Source organism: Heliangelus exortis, chromosome 5 (assembly GCF_036169615.1).
Source record: "Heliangelus exortis chromosome 5, bHelExo1.hap1, whole genome shotgun sequence".
NCBI lineage: Eukaryota > Metazoa > Chordata > Aves > Apodiformes > Trochilidae > Heliangelus > Heliangelus exortis.
In genome coordinates, this window is record NC_092426.1 from 25,904,201 (window position 1) to 25,921,514 (window position 17,314).

At 36.0% G+C, this 17,314-nt stretch overlaps 1 protein-coding gene across 2 annotated transcripts in view; it reads right to left on the reverse strand.

Annotated features, from left to right (window-relative positions):
• NPAS3 (neuronal PAS domain protein 3) overlaps positions 1-17,314 on the reverse strand; it is a 588,621-nt gene that overhangs the window by 300,226 nt on the left and 271,081 nt on the right. For both annotated transcript variants that reach the window (XM_071746155.1, XM_071746154.1), the window contains one exon: positions 917-999. In XM_071746155.1, the coding sequence (XP_071602256.1) occupies positions 917-999 (83 nt within the window). The remainder of the gene's footprint in view (positions 1-916; positions 1,000-17,314) is intronic.

The following is a 17,314-nucleotide window of genomic DNA, read 5'->3' on the forward strand; positions in this document are numbered from 1 at the left end:
ACAGCTGAGTTAGTACAGTGAGATAGTTCTCAATCATTTCAAATTAAGTGAAATATTTTTCATTATCATATCCTAATTTACCTCCCTTGTACCTCTCAGAAAATAATACACCAAACAATGTCTTTGCATTGAGAAGTTGTGTACAGAGCTAAATAAAAGCAGTTATTCAGTGCTGCACGAAGAAAAGACTGCGTGGTTTTCATTTCTGTAGTGCAGGATTTTTGCCTTGCTAATAAAACACATCACATTTTGTTCTTAAATGTTGCTGCTCTACGTTTGATTACCACAGCCTAAGAAAGGTTTTAGTAATTCGGCAAAACAAAGCATGCATACAAATGTTTCTATCAGGTCAGTGTTTTTCAATTTAATTTTCCTGGAATATAATGACTTGTAGATGTGTGACTGAATTCTTTGCAAATATCAGATTAGTTTTTACCTCATAGCTAAAGAGACTTAAGAGGCTCACTGCTGCTATTTTTTTTTCTCTTGCAGATTGTTGCAAATTTGTGATATGCAATTGTGATAACTAGAGGAGGAAATATCAGGGAAGAAAGTAGTACTCATAAACCAAAGTGGTGAATTAAACCTCTGAATCTATATGTGACACACAGACACAAAATCACCAACACAAAATACTCTTGTGCACGCGTACACACAAACACACAGTGGCATTCTGAGAGCAAACACCTACTGCACAGTCTAAACAAGAAAATATTGTGATTCAGCTAAATAATACCTGCCATCCTTCTTGTTATCATTCTCCCAAGTACTGTTTTTTAAAAAGAACGAAAAAAAAAAGCTTGAAATTAAAAATCTCATTAATGTAAGTGCTGACAACAATAGTGTTCAAATTATTGGCAGAAATATGACTAGCTACTTCTTTTGATTTTTCTTGGAAAAGCCATTTTTTTTTTACCTGTAAAATATGACTTCCCAAATGTGATTCAAATACTTCAATGGCAAGGGCACTGGGACTTCTCCTGCGCTGGGCACCTATAACTGAATAAAAAAAAGTTATGTTGCAAGATCTGCACATTCATTTCTAATGTACTCCTGATCATATAATTTTATACTAACTGTTTAAATATGTTTCATCTTTTATACACCAGTGTTAATTTCAAATCTGCCTTGAATAAAGTAAATAAAATTAGTATATAATCTTCAGTGACTCAAATTTGAAGGCTGAATCATTTTTTAAAATGCACTTTTTTTTTTTTCACAGTCCAAGAACTTGAGATTAGTTGTTTCTTCAAATATATCCCAAGTCCCTGTAGACATTTGTACATTGTGATGTACACAGTATGCCAAGGTCAGAGAAAAATGCTACTGAAAAGGGAGGCGTTGCGTAACATAAATGTTTTGCTATGTGGGGACTAAGAACTACATTTTGCTCAGAAATTAGGAAAATATGAGAGATTTATCTGAAAACGTTATTTATCTTATTTGAAACTGAAATGAAGTAAACATTAAAAAGTAACAATCATAAACACATATGAGATATCAAAGTTATTGCTAAGCATAGGGAAGTATTATAGTAACCCAGATACCCATGTTAGGTGATGGAATAGGTACTTCAAACTTCAGCTTCTACATTTAAATAGTTCTACATTTAAATAGTTCAAAAGTATAAAGTGAATAATAGGCAGTTATGTTTCAAAAGCAGCAGTGACTACAAAAAAGGCTGAGGAATAATAAAACTAGAATTTCATTAAACTGTCTATGCCAGGAATACAAAGCCAGCAGGCAAGTCTGACCATAACCAAATGTAGGTAGGTATCTACTGCAAGCTGAGATTTCTTCTTAGGTCTTAGCTGTATTTGCCACACAACCAAAGAAAGATAGAGCACAGAAAAGAGGACACAAGGCTGCAGGAACCTTCCCTTTCTTTCCTGTTTTAGTGCCAAAGCCAGGCATAGCCATAGCAGAGAGGAGGTGAAATTGACTCAACACTTTTAACTGTGTACTAAAACACTTACATCCAAGAACCTGGATTATCCTAATGCCTCTGTAACAGGTACATCTTTGCATATTGCTCTCTTTATAATGCATGATAAGAAAAACAAAATACCAAGGACTCACTAAAACAAGTAGAATGGATTACTGACATTACTGAACAGGCTAATTTAACAGCAATGAAACAAAAAAACAGAGCAACAATTTCTTAGTCTTCTGTAATACTGACTGCCAAACATGATATCAGTAAGAAAAGATAAATGCCTAGTAATGATAGTCATATTGACCTTAAAGTGTAATATCATTCTTTATTGATGCTTCATGTAATTTTCTTACAGGAAATTCTAAGCTATCTATACTAGGCAAACAGGTGACTTCATTGCTAACAGATTCAGGCAATAGCTCATTATTACAAATGGTGACTGCTGTGGAACCAGTATTTCCAAAGTCCTCCTCTTTTCTCTGAATGTATTCAAGGACATAGACACAACCTAAGAGAAAAGTCATCTTCATATCTTTAGCTTTAAATTGCAAGTGAAGTCCATAATAGACCAAAGGCTGTACTTACTGGTTTTTGTTTTTTTAACTTCAGTCAATCTTGTGACTGACCAGACATGTCAGCAGCAGTGATAATCTCAGAGGTCTTTTCAAACTTCAATGATTCTGTGATTCTGCTAGCATATCATCTTTTATAAGATTTAGATAGTCAGTCATATTTTTCTATATTGGACTTCTGATTCTAAATAATTCTGCTTCTCCTTGCATTGTGTTATCTTTTGTATAGCTGTAGTTATGCCTACTATAAACAACAATGCTGATGTAATCAAACTAAGTAAGATCACATACAATTTTGTATCAGCTTAGACTCCTTTAACTTTCGTTTTTCCAGAATTAGATGTGATCCTTCTCTTGTCCATACTGGGGCTGCAGATATGTTATCAAATGTTTCCTTAAACTGGAGTTGTACCTAAATTTCTGAGATAAACTTTAGCTTTAGTTGTGGGACTAAACAAAATATATAGCACTGTAATAATCATCAGTATTCACATTATGATTGCTATCAGTTAACATTGTGCTTCATATGGTCATTTCATATATAATCTCTCAGAAACAAAAAGGAAATGCACACTTTTGACCAGCAAGGCATTGCTTCGTTGCAAAAAGAAAAAAAAAAAAAAAAAAAACACACAAAAACAAACCAAAAAACCACACCTGGAAAAAAAATGCCCAAACCTCCCTGAAATCCTTTATGTCTTTTCCTTCTTCTATCTAGAGTGTGTAGTATTTTCTACATATTTTCTGAACATATCACTAGTTGGAATTTGCCTTTCAATTAATTTTCTATTTCCTGCTCCATATCCTTCCTATACAATCCCTGGGCACTATAAAGTGTATCCCTTACATACTGAATATCATTTCCAGTTCTATGTTTCTTGCTAATTGCAAGGGGTTTAGCATGTGAATATCATCACTTGAATGAAGTGCAATGAAGACAGCACAACACTGTCCCAGTTTGTGACAGGAGAGAAACACATTCCTGTTTAGTAAATTTTACTTTTCAATGAAGTCTCTGCTAAGTAACCGCACTTTCTGAAATCAACAGCATGTTTTTCAGTCTGTGTCTGCTTCTAGAGCTGAAGCTCAATGTTTATCATTACTGCTGGAGAATGGTTTGCAGAAAGGCTCTTGCCTACACTTATTCCTATAGAAATTAAGATCACTGCTTGGCTCTATTAAATTTCCTGCGTGTCAGAAAGAAATGGAGGAAAGGAGGTCAAACTTTTGACCCACCTGCACGGAGGAGTGGACTGGACACGTGACCAGAAATTGACTAAACCAAGGATTCCTTCCCATAGGCATCAGAGAAATCTGAGGGCTCAGGTGGGACAAGTTCTTCTTTGTCCATGACAAATCTCCTAAGAGGACTTGCCTTCTGCCTGATCATGCCTTCCTGAATCCAATTCCCATCTGTTGCTGAGCCCAGGTGTCCAGTCCAGGACTTTGCCAGGGTCTGCCCTGTGGCCTTGGTGATGAGGTTAGAGTTATTGGGAGGGAGATCCTTGGTTTTGTATATATTTTTAAATATTTCATTGTTTTCTATTTTTAATCATTATTGTTTCATTATAGGTGTTTAATTTAGTTTCCAACCTGCAAGTCTCTCTACCTTATTCTCTTTTCCTTTATGGGAAGGATGAGGGGTTAATAGAGAATATCTGTTATTCATACAGTAGCTGGTCCAACATCAAACCTTGACAAACACTTTTTAAATAGTATCTTCAAATTACATTTACAGGCTCTTCATACCTGGGACACTTTCAGTCCTATTGCTTAAATGAAAACACTTAAATGTCAGTGAGTTAACTAGAAAACATGAGAGTGTGAAGTCTGAGTTCTGAATTTGACAGTTAAATCCTCTATTAATGCTTGCATCCTAGTGGCCTGGTATACAATGCAGACAAATACCTTGCAGTGCTTTCATGTCATCTAGTTCATTGACATTTTTATAGCAGTAGAACCCTTTGATTTATACGTCTTGAACTTATTCATGTGATGTTGGGGTTTTAATGACAGTTCCTAATTTTACAACCACCATAAATATGTTCAACAGAAAATCATTATGCTTTTGGTAGCCATACTTTTTTGGTAACTGAGTAGATGTTAAGTATGAACTTCCTGTATTTCATTCATTTTCCTGACTATCATTTTGCTGAATGACCCAAGAATATCTAGACAAATCTAGCATAAAGGAAAAAGAACCTTTTAAATTTCATTTTCTGACTTAGTCACTTCATTATTTTAGTTACTCGAGATTTCAAGTTTCCTTTATACCTATTTGCATCACAAGAAATACACCATACAAATTCATACCATACTGACACGTTTCAAAAACGTGGCAATCTCACAGCTCAATCACATAGCCTCTTCTGAATGGATTCTTGGAATGAAAATATATGAAAGCAGGACAAAGACTGGAGTAGTTGGATTAAAAACAGACCACGATGTTACTTGATTCTAAAATTTCAAAGGGTAAACTATAAATATGGAATTGGCTTCCATCACACAAGCCACAGCCAGTCAACTCTAAACTTCTCATCCCATGGATGGAACCATCATTAGCCACAGTTAAGGTCCTCACTAAAATCTTGGAAACCAAGGGATTTGGGATTTATCTCACAATATCTGTAAATCAAAGTAGCTCAGTAAACTTCACAGATCTAATTATCTGGCTGCACATCTTTTTAAAAAATGAAGATTTAGTTTTAAATGCAGACTCTACAGAAACAAAGTATTTCATGCATGAAATAAATTTCTCCTTTTGACTAACAGGGAACAGGAGAAATTAGGAAGTGGAGAAAGCTGAAGGACAATGTGCCAAACTGCAGCAGGAGTCACAAAGGAAACAAGTTAAAAGCCAGGTTAAATGCTTCTTCCAAGCTTCCCATGCTTTAGTGGTATGAACAAATGTCTCTAAATAGGCTTTTTCTCATGTACTCATATTTTGTACTGTCTACATCTAAATGTCAAAGTTTAAGGTTTGAGTGCACAAATGCAAAGTTGACTGAACCAATATTAATACTAAAGACTGTTAATAGTGAAAAGAAGATAAAAAATTGTTTTCAATATACACTTTGTAGCACTGGAGCAGAGGAATCTGTCCAGTAAAATATTTTACTTTCCATGGCACTGGACCGTGACTTTTACTATTCAGACTGACACCTCTATTCCTGGCAGAGGATTATTCCATAACAAGCTATTAACAAGAAAAAAAAAAAAAATTAACTGCTCACTAATTCCTCTTTGAATTTCTTCCCTAAATGACTAATCTGGCTGTGCATGAAGTGAAGGAAGAACCACATCCCTTTCAGTCTGTCTTGGGGGCAGTCTAAGCATGCTTAATGTAACCTGAAGAGCATTCACAATTGTGCTAGGAAGAGTGGGAAACTATGGAAAAGAAAAATGTAAAGCACCTAATAAATATTTCCACGCATCCTGAAGAGACAGGATTTCCTCTTTAACTTACTTCTAAGCTACTGGAGCAGAGAAGACTTACGTTCACTGAGATTTTCTACTAGTGAAGACAGTTCAAATTAAGCAGAAGCAGTATTCCTTGATCACTAGGACAGAAAGCATGTGTCACCAGCACAGTAATCAGTTCCCCTAAAATATTTTGTGAGAATTTGCATCTCACCTTTCAATAGAAATTGGCTTTTTGGAAAGCTCTGTAAAATTCAGTCGCAGAGTTTTTAAATTATGATGCTTTGATAATAGCTTTAAACTAGTTTTAAAAACTACAGTGAACATTTAATGAATTCCCCTGAACTATTATTTACTTTAAAAGTATTTTTTCTCAATTAGCCTTAAATCCTTATTTTGTATATAATTTGGTGAGCACCCCCCTTCTGTATGTTTGGAAGCACAGGGATATCCTATTTTATATTTTTAGGTAATCTGCTGTCTGAATAATCTTAAAAAAACAGAGACAATATTTCATTTTTTGATCTTGAAGAGCTCCAAGTGTGACTGCCAATAAAGTCAGATTTTAATTAGCAAAGCTTGAACAGATCTATGTAAATATGAAAGTTTATAAATATCCCACCAAAAAACCCCCACTATCTGCTTTATTTACAAAACAGGTAAACACACCAGCCTAGCTGCATAGAACTTTTACATAGGGTTGGCTAATATTTATCCCCATAGGTATCAACAAAATGCATGATCATTTCAGGTAAGGAAGCATAAAAAGTAGAGTTGCCTAAATTGTACCAGATGACTGTATCTGCAAAGCACTTCACAGCATGTGTGACTATCCCTATCCTTTTCCAGAGTTTAACAATTTTCATTTCAAAGCAGAAAAAAGGTCTATAGAAATTACAATACAATTTCTAATGTTTCCCTTGCTGTAAAGTAGATCCTACATAAATTTTATCTTTTGTTACGTCTAGGGAGAATCCCAACTGCTCATGAAAGAACAACGCAGGTAAAAGTGATGATCGAGTGAGATGTCATCTTAAAACCTTGGGGCTTTCCTATGAGACATAACAAGTAATATGGAAATGCTTAAAAGCTGTACTTTAGAAAAGACAGGAACACTGATTGACAGTCTAAACTGAACAACATAAGATGCAATGTCAGGGAAAGACAAAGTGTAACCAACATTACATTCAGAAAGAAAGGCCAGTATTAATGTATGCTATCATCCACAAAAGGTTTTTCTTTTAATTAATTCCTTTACTTCAAATTTATTACCTTGTGATGGTTACGGTTTTTCCATCAATTATTCTTTGATATCCCATTCATAACTGATTTTAGATTTAGTTTTGAAAGAAATCCTCTGCATAAAACATACATTGAGGGCATAACACATAGATGATATGTATTCATTCAGATTCTGGTCTAAAGTGAGACGAATGATAGGCAACCAGCGTGATATAAGTAGAGATGTTGCCCTCTGATTTGGAAAGGGTATCCAGAGAAATTAAATATTGCCACCAGCCTACCCCACCGTAAGCCATCACTTGTTCCAAAATTTAGGTCTCTTATCCACCTTCACAGATGGGAAGAAGAAATAAATCTCAGATGGAGTCGCAACATATGTGGAAAGGTATTTTGTCTTGGTTTAGTAAAGCTATGGGAATCATTAATGCTGTGCCATTACCAACTAAGTATCACAGCAATAAAGTATCAGAATAAATTTGTCACAAAGGACTACATGTAAGATGCATAATGCAATATATGATAATCAACTTACAAAGCTAACAATGGCATTCCAAATCTATTTTTTGTATACACGAATGCCTATTATTCTAGTTGTCCATCTTCTGGTCACTGGTACAGAGAACGTATTCATCACTGGGGAATCTGAGAAAGTAAACCAAAACTTTCCACAGAATAACTAAGTAGTTATCAAGAAAGTACTGGCTAATTAAAGAAAATCTTATGTAACACAATTAAAGGTATATTTTATTATTTTCAGTAGTTCATCTATGATGCTTCATCAGAAGCTCCAGGGATTTAAAAAATTTTTAGTAAAATTTACTTTTCCATGTAAAGTTGCTTAATACTTTCAAACTTTTTAAAATAGCTTTTTTGTTGTTGTTGTCAAAAAGTAGGAAGTACTATGTCACTTGTTTATTGCACTGGAATCAATGGATTTGAAGACACACAGTTTGTACTCCGTGTAAAATATTCAGAGTCAATGGAAAAAAAAATACACAGGAGTGGCTGTCTTAGTGTAAGTTTCCATCTATTTTATGAGCCTGTTCCTTTTCCTTTCCCAATTTTTTTCATCTGGTTTATAGGTTTGTTCCTTCCCACAGGATTTGTTGTTTGGGAGGTGGGGGTAGGCAGGGTGGGAGGAGGAGACAAGATTTCTTAGGGCCTAAACATCTCTTTATTCTTTTCTGAACTTCTTAAAATTAAAAGCCCCAAGAATGAAAGTTAAACACACTTTAAAAATAAGTATACTCAAGATTTTTATCGTCTCTAATTGACAACTCAACTAGCACTGTTTCTTGCTTAGCACTTGTGCATTTTAAGAGTTTATTTCAGAGATTATTCTTTTCACTGTGAAGGATGAAGGCATTGCTGTGCAAGAATTTCCAGTCATCTAAGTGAAGAGAGTTCTCCATCTGTGGCTGGGGGAGGGAGCACTGGCCTTTCTCCCACACTGTAGTAGTTACTATAGGAACTATTGTGCCTCCTTCAAAAGGGCTACAGACAGGGTGATTAAAATTCTTCACGGGAGAACCCCCACTCTTCTCCTTGACAATGAAATTCTTCAGGGAGAGGGCTAAGCCTCCAGTTCAAGAATGGCAGCACCTGAGGGAGTGATGTGGCAGAGAGAATCACCACTACTTTAAATTGAAGAATGGGAAAAAATCCAAGAGCCTGCCACTCCTGCATTAATTTTGTTCTCCTCCCATGAAATAGAGGAATGTTGGCAAAAACTCCTGAGAAAAAGGAGAAGGAATAACTTCTTGCAGCCTCTACCATTTAGAGTACAATGCAGATAGTAAAGATCACACGATAACCATTAAAATCAATAGCAGGCAAAGCAAAGGAACTACACCATCCATAAAATGAGTAGGGTAAATATTAACTTTCTCTCTGACTGTAAGGCAGCAAAATGCACTTTGACATGGAGGGGAGGGACCATTGGCTCTGATACAACTGTATTAGAGGTACCTTCCAGAATCAAACTCACTTCATACTGGTTGTTTTAGAAATATTTACAACATTGCCTTTTGCTCCCAAAAATTTACTAGGAGGAAGAATTTACACAGAATGTAAGAATAACAACTACGATCCTAATAGAGCCTGTTCACTTATATTGCACTCTCACAAATAGATACAATAAGCAGATAACCCCCCCTATTTTTTTAATCATATGTCAGTATTATTAGACATCAGCAGTCTTAAAGAAGAGAGAAAAACGGCTTTACACGTCATTCCAGAAAGGATGTGTCACAAGTAAAGGGCAATGTGAAAAGAATAATAAAAATGTTTTGAAAACTGTCAAAAACCTAGTTGGGATAGCTGAGAAAGTGCTAGTGGAAACAGCTGCAAGTAAAAGATGCTTTAGTTACTACTGTAGCTAAGATGAAATTGGGTACAACAATTAAAGTGAGATAAGAGCTTCCCAGGAACTTAAATTCCTGTGAAGAGATGAAGAAAAAAATTAACAGAAGTATTGAAGAGAAAGAGGCAAACAAGAGACAGATGTCTGAAGCAAGAGAGAGGGGCAAATATTGGTTAAATGAGGACTTAAAAGCCTAGAAATTCAGCAGTGTTCTAAATAAATATCAACTCGGCAAGATTGGGCTCAACCAATGGAAAAATGCGTAAGCATGAGAAATTCCTTAAAATTCAGTTCCTTCTCCACTACTCCCACCCCCTAAAGGAAAAAAAAATTAAAAAAAAAAAAGTGATAAGTATGTAAGTATGGATAACTTATACAGATATAACAATAAGACACTTATTCAAGTTCTATTGTCTTATTTTTAAACTGGTATTAAAATTCCTCTGGGAAGAAAACTGCTGTCACCCGTTTCCAGCTTCAGTGCTACAGAATGGTTAGTGTCACTGATTCTGTTCTCAGGAGGAGGACAGGGTATTAACATCAAGTCAGAACAGTGTTATATAGTGTCAGACTATACTTGCTGGTAAAACTAAGAGGCCTACATCTGTTGTCTTGCTTTTTTTTCCAGTCTGATCCCAAAGGTTCATGTTATGACATTTGTAACATCTGCTACAAATGCGGAGGTAAGTCAGGCACAACCTTATTACTTCCAATCTAACGCTCCATCCATCCACAGGGCTTTCGTATGCCACTGGTATGTCAAGGGGACCAAATGCTGTTCAATCTACATGAAGCAAGGTATAATATTTTTCTGAAAGTCAAGAAGGAGGATTCTTGCTTTGTTTTGTCTCCCCTTTTTTTGTTGCCTTAAATCTTGGCAGTGTTATTTCAGAATCTTCTGTGCACAAAACAAGCAAGCTGCTCCTCCTTAGAGCCAATACAATTGCCTTTTTATGCCTTAGACAGTGGTGTGTTGAAAATGTGCAAGCTGTGATTCACATCCTCCCTGATTTTACTAACATTGAAACAAATACAGCTTCCCGTAACTAAATCCTCCTATATAGAAGTCTCCTCTTTTCCTTTTTTACTTTCCCCTCTCTTTTTGTGGCCTCACTGATTCCTTTCATGGAACTTAAATTTTTCAGTACTCAGGGGAAAAATGCAACTCCTGAGAGACAAGAATGCCACTTATATGTGATAACAGATGAGTAAATTAATAAGGAAAACAAGATGCTTCATAAGAAGAACTCTTCCCATTAGCTTTGCTAATAGTAATCTATGATTTTTTATCAATATATCCTCAGCAATTGAAGATTTAAGTACATAACTGTTAAGAGTTTAAGATACTGTATACTAAGAGGGCTTTGCTACCACTGCCAAGTGTGATGCTAGGGCTCGGTATTTCACACCTGCGCAGGAAGCCAACCGTTCACTATGTGGCTACAACCACCTACTGAATTTTCTTAATACAACATATAACCTCTTCTGACAGCAAGTGGAATGTAATTTTCTAAACTAATAGCTTTAGATGTTACTGAACTAAGTAACATACTCAACACTCAGTATCAGACAGCCAAAAAAAGACAAATTTCTCATTTGATATTGTCATTTAAATTCTTAACAAGGGCTGAAGAACACTGCATGGTAGCAGAGAAAGAAAACCCTGCACCTGATGATCCAAGCAGTTGTAGGTTTTGATCACCTGTCCTTCCAGTATACTCACTTTTTTTTGTCATACTACACAGGCCAAGTAAAAGGAAGCCTCCAAGCTAAGACCAACACTGGAAAAGAACAGACCCCTTCATGTTAAATGAAACTAAAAATTAAAAAATACATCAAACATTGCTATTAGCAAATGTAAGAGTCACATTCACCACTGTAATACTATATCCAGCTATGATATAACAAGACAATAACTGAATAATGCAGAATTATTCTACCAAACTAGGCAACATACTGAAATGAAAACAACTTCACAGCTCCTTTGAATTGTTTCTGGTTATTCTGAGGTGAATTTACAGCTTTACTGCATTTACAGATCCGGTTTTATGACTGGTGCATGTAGGTGGCAGATTTTGTTTGCATGCTACATGCCTTTTTTCCTTTTTGTGATGCAGTCAGAAAAAGATATAATGAAGACTCATAAATGAAGTGAGATTGGGTACAAGTCTGCAATCAATACACATTTTTCACAGAAGAAATCTGTATCAGTTGCCAAAACTGAACTGTGTAATTAACTGAGGATTCTGGTAAGAACCAACTGTGCCACTAGTCAATTATTTTTACTTGTCTACCAGCTGGTGCTTCTCTCTGTTCATAAGGGAGACTGTTAGAAAACTCAACTATTGAGAATTTTGGGAATTCAAAAAATAACTGAAGAAATGTAAGATTACCCAGACCAGCTTTGTTAGAACAGTAGTAAATGCTTAAAATCTGGTTCTTAATTTCTCACCCCAGAAATTTTCACCGTGAAGTTTTTCAAGAGCTAAAGTGTTTGAAAAAGGCTGAGGACTGAAAAATTACCATGCATAAGTTACGTTGGAAATCCCCAAATCCTGATGAAGTAGTCTTCAAGGGAAGTGGTCATATACATCAGAATACTAGGTAGTTCCTTGCAACTGAGAAAAAGAACTGCTTGTTTTTAAAAGCACTGCTACTGCTTAAAAACAAAATAAAACTAAAAATAAAAACAGGGGTCTCCAAAGCCTCTGCAGTAAAGGGAAAGACTGGAATGACTTTCCAGTACTTAGGATATTGAATCAAGTTTTTAATATTAAGAAAAATAAAATAAAAACTGTTCTACCATTCATAGGAGTCTGTTTCAGCAGCCTTCAAGGAAACAGAATCTACTGCAGATCCCAATGAATAGTAAAAATAATAGTTAAAACTTTACTGGAAATAGTGATCTGGTCTTTAAGTCTTGGCTAAGGTTCATAATGAATGAGCCTGAAAATAAATTAGAATTCAGGAGTCAGCATATTTTCTGTTATTATTGTGTTAGCTCCAGCACATGACTACCACTTTCCCTTTTATATGCAATAGGATTTGTTTAAATGGTCATGGGAGAAAAGTCCAGTTTCCTTCACCTTTGGAGAATGCCTAACAGGGAACTATAAAAAAAGTTTGATCACAAGACAGCCAAAATAGTTATGGAAGTGACAATTTAGGAATGAGAACACAGGGAGCAAATTCTCTACAGCCAAAGAGAATGTTGTCTGTAGGTCCGAGATTCACTTTAGCAGAATTAGCATCAGGCATTAATTTAGCTGAAGATACTTTTTGCAGTTAGGAAAAATATTTATTTTGTTTGATTATATCATAGCTAAGATTCACACTCACTAACTGAAGAAGTCAAGCCTGTTCCTCTATAAGACAAGAAGCATGGAATTGACAGTTAAAATTATACCCTGAAGAACTTAGCCATCAAAGTTCAGGGGGTTATTTTAGTCAGGCATTTTGGTATTCTTTAGCAAATGAACTTAAAGGAATCAGAATTCATTCCCCACACAGAACTTGAATCAGACATGGACACAGATGGTTACCTCAACTTTGGGGGCAAAGTTCTGATTTGCAAGATAACACTCTAAGTCTTTAAATCAGCTCATTCTCACTTGCTATGAGCACTCATAAATATATATTTTTTTCTTTTTTTTTTTTTTTTTTCCTTAAGAGCTTTAAAATTATTATAATAATGTACTGCATTTAGATAGTTTCTCAACAATTCTCAACAATTACATTTTATTATACACCCACCAAATCTAAGGTAATGTATGTATGCATTTGCTATAAAGAGAAATAATTTGCTTGATGTAACAGCTCAGTTGTCTGTGAGCTATTTTACTGAAATAATGTCCTTGAAATTCTGTTCCTATTTTGTTGCATTCCAACATTGCCTTTTAATTCTTAAACACATATCTCATGCTGCCTCAGTTCGACTGAACAATTAGATTTTCACAACTATGTAATTTGTAACTGAAGCTCATTAATTTAAAAAGAATAGTCTTTTTTTTTCCCAGAGTATAATAAAATATGGTACTTAAACTATAATATAAAGAAAGAAATGAATGGAGACTGCTCAAACTCAAAACAGAACACACTTTTTTTTCTCTACTATCATCCACAACCTTTATACATCCTGCAAGAAACCTAATGAGTAATGCCTGACACTGCTTCTCTATTTTCCTTATTTCTTTTACTAACCTCCTGGAAGACAGTTTGTATGCTGACATTTTTCATTATAAATCTGCTAGCTTAAGGGCATTTTGAATTATTTTAAATTGTCTGCTGTACATCAAACAACATCTTATTTTCTTAATAATACCTGAAAATCTGAGAAATTAACTTGTAAAAAATGGATTTCCATTCAACAGTATTGAAGGAGGACAAGTCAGAAATGCAATAAGCTATTTTCTGTGAACACTGACAAGTTTTTTCAATGCAAAGGCTTTTACTTACAAATGCAGTGTTATTGCAAGGTATATTTTACTTCTCTCCTCAAATTAGATGGAGAAAGCACCAAAAAATTTGCTATGGAGCAAAACTGTCCCAACTTTCCCAAAGTATCACTGAAAAATTCTATCATATCAAGCTTCTCTGAGAATAATTCTCAATAATAGTGACTCAATAATAATTCACATAATAGTGACTCCGTCTAGGAGAGAGAAGGAATGTGAGGAATGAAGAGGCACTCACATGGCTGGAAGGGGGAAAGAGGCATTGTTGTGACAGCTCATGGACAGAGATGTCTTCTGAACAAAAAGGCTCATTCTGGCAAGTGATGACTTCTTTATAGATAATAGGAAAAGTGGATGGCAGAAAGAGCAGACTGAAAATCAGAACATTTGTAATAAAGGGAAAAGAAATCACTTGAATACAAACTCAATCTAAACTGAATTTTAAAGCTGTTCCTTGCTTACAATCCTTCCAAATGCTGCATGCAACAAAGAAGTGGTCTTCGCTGCAGTGTTAGCTCAAGGTGGAGCTCCCACATTGTACCTCACCCCTGTTCTCAAACAGAAGCCTCCAGATCCACTGAGGTGATGTTTTAAACTCTTTAGTTGACACTTCAGATGGCTGCTGGAGTATTGCTGACACTGGAACTAACAAGACAACAGGGACTTGACTGTACTCTAAGCTGCATATACAACGCACTTGTGTTGCTAATCCATCTGTTCTGTGGGGTTCAAATATCCTTCTGAATCATCAGCACACAATAACTTGAGCTGGGTTAGGGGTATGTCTTTACAGTCACAATGTAGGAAAATGGGAACTTGCAAAAAGGTTAACATGGTCACTGATAGAGGTCTACTATGCTAAAAAGAGGCTATGAAACTTTCCCAAGAAGCAAGATAAAGTAACTTTTCCATTTCTGTGTTAGGAGGCTGGGCTCCTTCCAGTCCCTGAGCTAGTTTATACTGCTGCATAAATATATTCTGACTAAAAAAGCATTGTTAATTAATTTTTAATTTAATGAATCTGTTAAAACTTAATGAAGGAAACCCCATTGTACAAAAAATCCTGGAAAGGACCCCGCATACCCTTTTTTCATCTCATTATTTTCCTCTTTTACACTACCTCTGCTCATCTTTTCTTGCCACATTTTACTTTCTTCCTCTAATTTTTCCAATTCACACAAGCTCATTTGAACTGGCACTTTCAGCCACACATAATTTCCTTAGCAGAAAGAAGTTCATTACCATCAGAGGACCTAAAGCTGTGTTGTGGGAGGTGAAATGGATTGATTTCACATGTGAAGCTCCAGAAGGCAACATAGCTGGGAATGAAAATACTGAACCAGATTTTTATTAAGTTGAAATGGCTAAACAATTTAGATTTACTCAATAAACATGTACACACCCAGCCCCAAACCCTTGAATGCTATTCCAAAAAGCCTTGTTTTAGAGCAAGTTTAAAAAACCCTCCTAACTTTCATTAAAACACACTACTGAGAAGCTACTATTCACCAAAGTTTCAAGGGAGGCTGCTTCTTACCTCCCTTTGATATTGATAGCAGAGTTCCAAAGAGTTGCAACTTACCCTTATTATTTTATATGATTAACCTGAAAACAATTTCCCTGCACTAAGCAAAGCAATATATTTAAGCTCTTCCTCAAACAGTGCTGCCTAGAAAGGGCAACGAAGTTATACTATTCCATGCATCATCAGAGAGCTACAAATCAAGTGGCACAATACAATTCATAATGTCATCTTTTAAATTGTACTTCTTTAGAATCCATATTAAGAATACACGGTATGTATAGCAATTAATAAGACACAATTTCTCTCACCAACTTTTTACTTTGGTTACTATATTGCAAAATATTATATTGCAAGTATTATATTGCAAATAATTTGTTTCTGCTAAAGGCTAGAGTGTCTTTTTGTCCTTTGTTAAACACCTGACAAAATTCCTAGGGGAGTCAAAAAATAATTTAATTTCATTAATCAGAAAACAGTGCCAGGTGTTTTTATGATGCCTACAGCAACAAAATGTCCAAACATCTCCTTATGGCAAAAGGGTAACATATCTTATTAGCTCCAGTTCTCGTCAAAACCTGAGAATGAATCCACAAAGCAGGCATAACACGATCTTGTGGACAAAATCATCCCTCAACTTTTCCATGGAATGGTTTGGGTTGGAAGGCAACATCAAAGATTATTTAGTCCAAATTTTCTTCCCTGGGCAGGACCATCCTTCACTAGATCAGGTTGCTCAAAGTCGAACCTGACTTTGAGGACTTCCAAATGAGGTATCCACAACTCTTCCAGGCAACCTGGTTGTTGTCTCAACACCCTTATTGTAAAAAACGTCTTTCTAAATCCACCCTCTTTCAGTTTAGAGCCATAGCTTCTTGTCCTGTTATGTATTTATGCACACTGGCCACCTTAATAAGGTCTGAACATAGGATCCCACAAAATAAAGTCCAAGCAATGGTTTCTGGTTCCTCTTTTATTATTTCTCAGGTTACAGCTCAAGCTGTGTGCTAAACTAGACTATTCAGAGAGAATACTACAGTTGATCAAATTTATTCTACAGCACTCTTGTCACTACAGGCCCTGACAAGAAAATCTTCCTCTGTCTTGTTTATAAGACCCCTTTATATAAAGCCCACAACAAGGTCTTCCAGAAGTCTCCAGGCTAAACAACCTCAAATCTCTCTGCTGTTCTTCACAGGAGAGGTGTTACAGCCTTCTATTAAATTTTGGGGCCCCCCTATGGACCCACTGTATGGGTCCATGTTTCTGTCTTATACTGCAGACCCCAGAGCTGAACGCATTACTCTGGGAGGAGTCTCATGAGAGTCAGACTAGAGGAGGAAATTCACCTCTGTTGGTCTGCTGGCCATACACCTTTTTACGCAGCCCAGGACTCCTGGCTTATGTCCATTTTCATTCACCAGTATTCCCCAAGTCCTTCTCCACAAGGCTGTTCTCAATCAATACATCCCAGTCTGTACTGATACTGGGAATTCCCCTGACTCAGTTGAGGGATGTTATATTTGCTGTTATTGAATGTCATGAAGTTCCTTTGGGTTCATTAATTTGTAGTCATCCTCACTTCTTTCTTAAGAATCATGAAAACGATGGGAAGCAGCACTAGAGCACCAGCAGAGGCAACATGCGTAATTTGGGCCTTTTTGCTGGTGACATCAATAGGCAAGACACCAAACACTAGCACTTGCTGATCATACACTTTTGCACCTGTGGACTATCCAGTATGACACTGGTTTCCTACTTCCAGCTCATTTCATGCTAGTCCCTGTACAACACCCCCAGTCCATA